The sequence below is a fragment of the Corvus kubaryi genome, unplaced genomic scaffold (assembly GCF_017639235.1).
Source record: "Corvus kubaryi isolate FWS band 111438036 unplaced genomic scaffold, C.kubaryi_AGA036_p1.0 37352, whole genome shotgun sequence".
Classification (NCBI taxonomy): Eukaryota; Metazoa; Chordata; class Aves; order Passeriformes; family Corvidae; genus Corvus; species Corvus kubaryi.
The window spans coordinates 2,019,395-2,027,455 of record NW_024581114.1 but is presented as its reverse complement, the minus strand read 5'-3'; the positions used below and the strand labels follow the sequence as shown (position 1 = coordinate 2,027,455).

At 47.6% G+C, this 8,061-nt stretch overlaps 1 protein-coding gene across 2 annotated transcripts in view; it reads right to left on the bottom strand.

The window, feature by feature from the left end:
* Nucleotides 1-6: 6 nt before the first annotated feature.
* DVL1 (dishevelled segment polarity protein 1) overlaps nt 7-8,061 on the bottom strand; it is a 59,426-nt gene continuing 51,371 nt past the window's right edge. The window contains exons 11-15 of one of the 2 annotated variants that reach the window (XM_042032100.1): nt 7,688-7,837; nt 4,919-5,050; nt 4,104-4,271; nt 3,237-3,443; nt 7-641 (exon numbers count right to left, since the gene is read on the bottom strand). In XM_042032100.1, coding sequence (XP_041888034.1) covers nt 256-641; nt 3,237-3,443; nt 4,104-4,271; nt 4,919-5,050; nt 7,688-7,837 — 1,043 coding nt within the window. In that variant the 3' untranslated portion in view covers nt 7-255. The remainder of the gene's footprint in view (nt 642-3,236; nt 3,444-4,103; nt 4,272-4,918; nt 5,051-7,687; nt 7,838-8,061) is intronic. The other variant, XM_042032101.1, reaches the window with a different exon arrangement.

The following is an 8,061-nucleotide window of genomic DNA, read 5'->3' as shown; positions in this document are numbered from 1 at the left end:
TTTTTTGTCTTTTTTTTTTTTTTCCTTTTTCCTTTTTTTGTTCAGTTTTGTCGATTTTTTTCCGCGACACACTTGCAAACAGGAAGGTGTGACATGCAAGACAGCCAAGCCTCTTCCACTGAGTGTTCCACAACGACCCCAACCCATCCACCCCCACCCCAAAAAAAAAAAAAAAAACAAAAACAACAAAAACCCAAAAAAACCCCAAAACCACCCCTTCGCCCACTGTGCAGAGTCTTTTGAAGGCACTTCCTCTCACATGATGTCCACGAAGAACTCGCAAGGGTTGCCCATGGCCTTCTGGAAGGACTGGCGGCTCCCGGTGAGCTCGGGCGGCACGGCGCTCAGCTCGCGCACCGGGGGCCCCCCGGGCGGGCCGCTGGTGCCGTACACCTTGGAGCCCAGCTTGGGCAGGCTGTACAAGGGGGGCACCCCCGGGGGCCCGTACGAGTGGTGGCTCTGGTGGCTCCTGTCGCTGGCCGAGCCGTGGCTGCGCTGGCTGAGCTGGCTGAGCGGCCGCTCCCGCCGCGCCGCGGGCTCCGACTCGCTGCCGCTGCCCCCGGACTTGCGCTCCTTCTCCCTGCCCACAGCTCTCCTGCTGGTCTCGCTGGTGCTCCGGTTGGAGCCGCTGCTTTTGCTCCCTGCCACCCCCACGGAGAGGGGAAAAAAACAGGAGAGAAGAGAGGGGTTAGCTCTGCTGGTGCGTCCCACGTGTCAGCGCGGGCGTGCTGGTGGTTGGCAGTGAGGGTTGTGCCATGCATGGGGACACACAGACACCTCAGGGCTTGCACGGTGAAAGCAGCAGCTAAACTCCAGCTCCTGGCTCAAATCCATCCTGCTGGGAGAGGGGAGGAGCGGGAACGGGAAGACAAAGTAGGAATTTGGGGGCTGACTCAAGCGAATGAGGTTTAATTCTAGTTGTCTCTGCTTTGGTATTTTCTACCTTTTCCACAAGAAACCCCTTTGCCTTTTCTGTCACCCTTGGGCACACTCAGATCCCTGAGGTTTTGTTGGCTTCAGTGGGGAGGTTCTTTTAAAATTCCTCACTAAAGCGTTGTGCTGTTGGAGGATTCCCTAGAAAACAGTTCCTGAACTGCTCTACCATCAATCAGTAACACACAGGATGTTGCTCCCAAGAGAGGCCACTAAATCTTGGAAAACCAAAGAATTGCCACTGAGTATCAGCTGAGTTGATGCTACAAACAAGCTACACTGAACTTCAAGAAGTGATTTTTTATGGAAGTTGAAGGTCTTGCTCTGTTCCCATGAGAGATTAGGAAACAGTTCCTTTTTTAAAATCCAACTAAGCAACCCAAGGAATATCCCATTAAATTCCACCTTAGTGCAAGATGGAGTTCCCAAAAAGGATCCCCAGCCAGCAGAACAGGGGACCAGCTTTTGAGTCTGAATGAGGCACTGAGCTGGGAAAAACAGAATGATTTTGAGCTGCTCCTTCTTGAGCTGCAGATGCCCATCACTTCTGCTGCTCCAGCTGCCTGGGGAGACGCGAAACCAGGCTGGTTTTGGGGGGGAAAGGCTGCATTCCCTGCAGAGTGCCAGAGAGATGGAAAACAGACCACAAAACCACTGGATTTTAAGTGAATATTCTGAGCCTCTGAAGTGGTATTTGCTGATTGTTATGATCTATAGTGCAGATAAAAGAGAAAGGGCACAAACCCCCAATTCTAACACTGTTTTGAGTGCAGCCTTGTGTTCCAGCACTCCCAGCACCTGCCTGAGCCACGTGGCCATCAATAAATGGGCAGTGGAAGGGCACTGGTGGAGAAATCCAACCCAGAGGGGTGACACCATAATAAATTTGGACTATTTATTTTCTGGAGAGCCTGGGGACAGGGTTTTCCCACCTGATTCCCTCCCCTCTGAGCTGCTGCAGCACAGTCCCACAGGGGCCAGACAGGTTGACATGCCAATGTCACACCACTGTGCACTGAGACAGGTTGAGCGTCCAAGACAATTCAAACTAAAAATAAAACTAAAAATTAAAAAAAAAAAAAAAAAAAAAAAAAAAAAATACAGCTAAACATTTGGGTCACAAGAGTCTAAAAATGGTCATGCTGTGAATTCATTATGGAGGCATTTGCAGCTTACCAATCCCCTAGAGTCAGCCATTCCTCTAGGAATCCTTCAGTCTAACGCTTGCTCAGGACAAAACAAGGGAATAACAGTTACAAAACAAGAAACAGCACAGAAGTTGTTTTCCACGAGGGATGAGTGGAAACCTTTCAGAGCTGAACACCCTGGCACTTTTTGGGAGGCTCTCCACAGCATGGATAAAACACCATTCCTTTCCTATTCCAGCAGCAGGGAGAGAATTCCTACTGCTCACAGAAGCAGCTGCCAAAAATCCACCCCCACGTTCTGTCCAGGGCGATGAGTTTCCAGTTCTAACATCTCTGGGAGCTTCCTTGTGGATATTTCTTATCTTGAGATAAGGTGAGAAGCAGCTGGGCTAAAATCCCGTGAGCAAGCTCCTGTTCTGAAACCCTTTTGTGCCATTTTGCAAAATCTGACTGGCTGTGGTAAACAGGGATAAGTGACATCCAATTTACTGCATGCTCACTGTAAAAACACAAGGAGTCCTCACCCCTTCTTTACTGGCAGCATTTCCAAAATGCAAAACTCACTCTGGGAGTGATTTTAAAAAAAAAAAAAATCTGTACAGCCAAAACCAACAGAATTTTATTTACTAAGGTTAAAAATGAATCACAGCATCATGCTAGGGCAGAAAGAGGAGGAGGGCAGGTCTTTAATCCATGCAGAATTCTCTTCCCGTCCCTGTCACACATGCCAGCAGACACTCTCCTCCCTGTGAGCAGTGTTTCAGCCCTGGAAACCCCTGGCTGGCCACCTCCCACTTGTCTCACACCAGCATAAAAACGTGGTTTTCCTTTTGTGCTGAGCACTGAAGTGAAAAGCCAAGAGCTCCTTGGTTCTAATCCCTGTCCCACCAGCACAGAAATTGCCTCATTTCCAGCAACATCAACCCCACTGCTGGCAATTCCTGACCGGGTTAAGGCCTGGCAGTTTCTACAGAGAGCTGAAAGCCAAACCCACTCCTCCACAGACACAAACACCTTCGATTAAGTGCTGTTGCACACAATCCATGCAGGGAGCAAACAAAACCACGAGACAGGCACGGACAGCACAAAGGAACTCAAGCAAATGGTCGGGGATAATGAGAGCTGTGGGATTCACACCCAATGAACCCATCTTACCTTCACTTTGCTGGCTGCCTGCACTGCCACTGCCATAGCTAAAGCCTGGGTCTTGGTATGCTGGTGGGAAACAAGGAGGGGGCAGAGGATACTGGTAGGGATATCCTTGGCCCAGGGGCCAGGGAGCAGCGGGGTGTGGGAGTGGAGCCAGGGTGTCCTGGTCTGAGGCACCGCTGGAACCGTTGTTAAGGTTCAGTGCAGCCAGATCTGGGAAAGAAAGGAAAGGTGAAAACTTCTTACCCAGCAGGTAAAATAATCCCTGTGAATTCATTTATGGAGGCATTCGAAGCTTAGCAAGCCCCTGGAATCAGCCTTCTCACCCAGCAGTGAGAGGTGAGAACAGGGTGAGGAAAGGGTGAGGACAGGGTGAGGACATCCCTCTTTTCCAGACTGGAAATTCAGTGGGACTGACAAGCAGGGAGTCTGTGGCACCACCAGAAATAAATCCTGCTGTCCTCAGTGCTCTACTTGATGGGTTCATCCCCCCCCAAGTGCTCTCCTTGCTTGGACTAACAGGGAGCATCAGCCATTTGTCACACAAATTCAGGATAATGGCCTGTTCTGGGACATCCCTCGTGAAACCCCACAGAATCCCCCAGCGTTAGAAGGGACCTCTGGAGATCCCCCTGTCCAACCCTCCTGTCCAACCCTGGAGCAGGTGACACAGGAACGTATCCAGCTGGGTTTGGAACATCTCCAGAGACTCCACCCCCTCCCAGGGCAGCTGCTCCAGAGCTCTGCCACCCTCACGGAAATTCTCCCTCACGAAATTCTTCATCATGAGGACGCACGAGGGGAATCTCTGTGCATCCTCGAGCCACAGAAGTGACACAGGGACAGCTCTGCCCTTCCCAGGTGGGGACTTACTGCCACAGAGGTCTCCAAAGACGTAATAGCACTGCTCTGAGAAGGTGATCTTGTTCACAGTGTGCCTGAGGTAGCCGTGTTTCAACATGCTGCTGGCGTATTTCCTGGCCTCCCGGCGGTCCTTGAAGCCTTCCACGTGTGTGTAAAGCCAGTCCACCACATCTGCTCCTAAAATGTGGAGACACGGGATCATCTGAGCCAAATTGTGCCAGCTGAACACCCACATGGGCACTGACACTAAATACCCACGGAAAAAATCTTATTTGCACACACTCTGCAACTCAAGGTTTGAGCTGCAGGAGTGAAAATGAATTTTTCTCTGGATTTGCAGAGAAGTGACTGGGAGTCACTTTCCTCAAGAGGCAGATTTTAGATTGCCAAGAAACCTGTGTTCCAACCCCTTCCTCAACAAAAAAGCACCTACAGCCTGAACTGACTGAATGCTAGCACAGGCTGACTGGCTGTGGTGATTTGAAATCTAATTAAGAGGCTTCATTAAGGTTGTGTGGTTGTCTGGAACTGGAATTCCAGTTGCTCTGCTGAACTTGGGCAGATTTCTAGAGCCACCTGAAAACCTGAGATATAAAAACAAAGGATTAAGAACCAGCTCTGTGTGGGCACGAGAAATGTGCAGCAATTTTGGCTGCCCAAGCTCAAACAAGAGTTATTTCCTGTCACACTTAGAGCTGTCCATAAATGGAATAAAAGAGGTCACAGACATGAAAAAAAAGCTCATAAAAAGGCAGTTTCTTGAGCCTATTTCCACTAAGTCACTGGTTTTTTTCCCCCCACAAGCATTCCTGGGATCTGCTTACCTATGACTGCATTGGAGATGGTGATTTTTAACCACATCCTGTCCCGAATTTCAAGGCCTGAGTCTGGCAGCTGCATAACCTTGACAATAGTAGCCATGTCACTCTTCACAGTTAAGGGAGATTCTTCTAATTCTAAAAGGAAGAGAGGTCACAGGCTGCTTTGAAGTGAACTGAGTCTGAAAGAACTTCTCAGCTCCCGGTTTGGATGGAACAAAAATACACTTTTACCAACAGACGCAAAAAAAAAAAAAGGAAAAAAAAAAAAAAGACACAAAGGTTCCCAAATGCACCCTCATCCATGGAGTAAATTACAGCATTTGTAGCAATTCTTCAGATTTTGGGCTCAGGAATGCTGAGTCCCCATGTCTTGGCTTCCCAGAGCAGCTCCAGGATCCATTTTACATCAAGATTGGCAGGAAATGAAATCCAGGGAGTTCTGTGATCCATCATTTCCCGTTTCAATTTCCCAGGAACAGCCCTTCCACCCAAGGGATCAGTGTTTGTGGGACAAGCTTTTGGGGTTTGTTCTTTTGGGTTTGGGTTCATTGTCAGGAGTAACACCCAGCTGCATGGAGAAAGAGGATGACCATGGCTCAATCCATGTCCAGTTGTTTTCTTTTTTAAAGATCAGGACATTCTTGGGGAGAACTGAAATTAGAAATCTTCCCTCATCAGGAGAAAGGACAGTGATTTCCTCATAAAAACTCTTCCCAGGGTCCCAGAGATGGCAGCCTCACAATCCACTCCTCCCAGGATTACTCTGCCCTGCATCTTTCTTGTGGAACACTTTAAAAAAAGCTCCCAAATGCCTCCACAGCCATTCCCAGTTCACACCATTACAGGCAGAGCTGAATTCCCAGAGGCTTCACTCCTTCCTGATAAATTTTTACAATAAAATCAGAACAGGGTTGAGGTTGATCTTGTCAAATCCTCCTTCCTGTCCCATCTTCCATCCCTAGAAAATTCATTTTTTGTCTGTGTTTGTAGCCCAGACCCTTCTCCAGCAGGAATTGAGACACTTTCCTCCCCTCCCTCCTCCCAGTTCCCCACATCACCCACCTTCCAAAAGCACAAGGGAACCACTTTTGTCCAGCCACCCAAAATTTTTGATAAAAAAAGGTACAGCAAGCATGAAACAATGAAAACTGAAAATGCTTCTTTCCATACATGCACTGCCAATATGCATGAAAACATCCCAGACCAGCTCTGCATGCAGCTTCAATACTTACAAACCTCAAATAAACACTAAAACTTTGCTTTTGCTTTAAGTTAGTTTGGTTAGTGGCAAAAAGCAACATGTCTGGGGAAAAAAATACACCAACAAACTAATATCCAAGTACATGGGGAGCAATAAATTGTATTTTCTTGGAGACTTGTCATCTGCATATGAACAGAAAATCAGTATTTTCTAAGTTCTAGCTGCTGTACAAATATGGAAAATTCTAAGATGCATCTGAAATGCTCCCAACTTTGGTCTGAATTCAGTCAGCTGTGGAAAATTCATCCAACCCAGGTCAGGGCAGGTAACAGGGCTGAGCTGAAGGAAGAGGTCACAATAAAAATCAGGGGTACCCTTTATTCTCTTGCATTCCAGAAAGGAAATATCTTAAGTCACTGGCACAGAAATGAGAAGCTGTCTCCAGAAATGTGGTTCTGCTCCCAAATACCTTTATTTTCAAAGAATGACTGAGAGGGTGCCTGTTCCCCACTTCCCAATCCCAGCACTATAATCAAGGCACAGGATACAAAAATTGTTCAAGAGGAATGATGAGTACAGACTTGTTTGACAGCAACCAGCAGAGACATTGGATTCCAGCAGTACCTGTAAGGCTCAAAACACATCTCAGGATAAAGCAGCCAGCAGGAAAGGGGTTCACTTGCTTCCTACTGCAGGTTATTTCCCCTCAGTGGTGCTGCCTGATAGCTATAAACACCTACAAAAAAAAAAAAAACCCTGGCCTTTCCCTCCAAGGTGAGGTGGAATTTCATCTTATAAAATCTGAGACATTTTACAAGCAAAGTCTCGTTTTGAGTAAAAGAAAGGAAGAGTTAATACTCCTTAAACAAATTTCCAAGATAAGGAGTTGGAGCATGGTGTTAGTAACACCAAGGCTGTGGTTTGATCCCTGTCTGGGCCACTCACTTAAGATCTGGACTCAGTGATCCTTATGGGCCCCTTCCAATTCAGAATATTCTGTGATTAGAGTTCTCTGAGAGGCTTTTGAATTAAAGAAACCTCTCTGAATCATGACAACCTCTTGGTTTCATGGATATAACTCTTTTAGACTGCCACAGACAGACAAACCAGGAAGAAGGCTGAAGTCTAACCATAATTTTATGTAGGATGTTAAACTCGGTTTTAGCTTGCTCAATAAATTCTAGAAATATAAAAAAGCATAAGAAAGGATAAAAAAGAATAAACTAAGGCCATGTGAATACCAGGGAAGGATTTCCTGAACGAAACACTAACATTATCGTTGCAATTTATTAAAAACCAACTAAAGCAAGGAGGGAACTCTCCCATCCACCTCAGGGGATAAACCTGAACCTATCTTTAAAAGCCACCAGCAACCACTTCTCCCTGAGACAAAACCCTGACCAAATACCTCCAATATCAACCTCCAACCTTTGTCAAAAGTTTTCCTGCTTTCCCCAAGTGTGAAAAACCCTTCAAGGCCTGGCTGCCGCTGCTGCTGTCACCGTGCCCGTGGCCGGGCCCTGCTGGCCCCGAGCAGCCCCCTGCCCTGGGCTGGCCAGGGGGTGACTTACTTTCCGACTCAGGAATTGAGCTTGTTAGTGAAGAGCTGGTAGATGTGGTGATGCTCATGGAGGGGCTCATACCGTAACGGGGGTACGCTCCCGTCATGGCCGTGGTATGAGAGATCCACGCCGCGGGGTCGATCGGCCGCACCGGCTCAGCTGCAAACAAAAGGGAGAGAAAACGGGGTCAAACTCGTAGCAAGCGTCAAGATTTTGAAAGATCTGAGGGGTTTTCTCTTGTTTTCTTGTTGTTTCGATGGTTTTTCTATGGGTTTCATGGGAGGGAAGTCCCGTAGTCTGCACCACCACAAAAGGCACAGAAAACGGGGTCAGACATGCAGGAAACACTAAGATGTTAAGGGATATGAGGGGTTTTCTCTTGT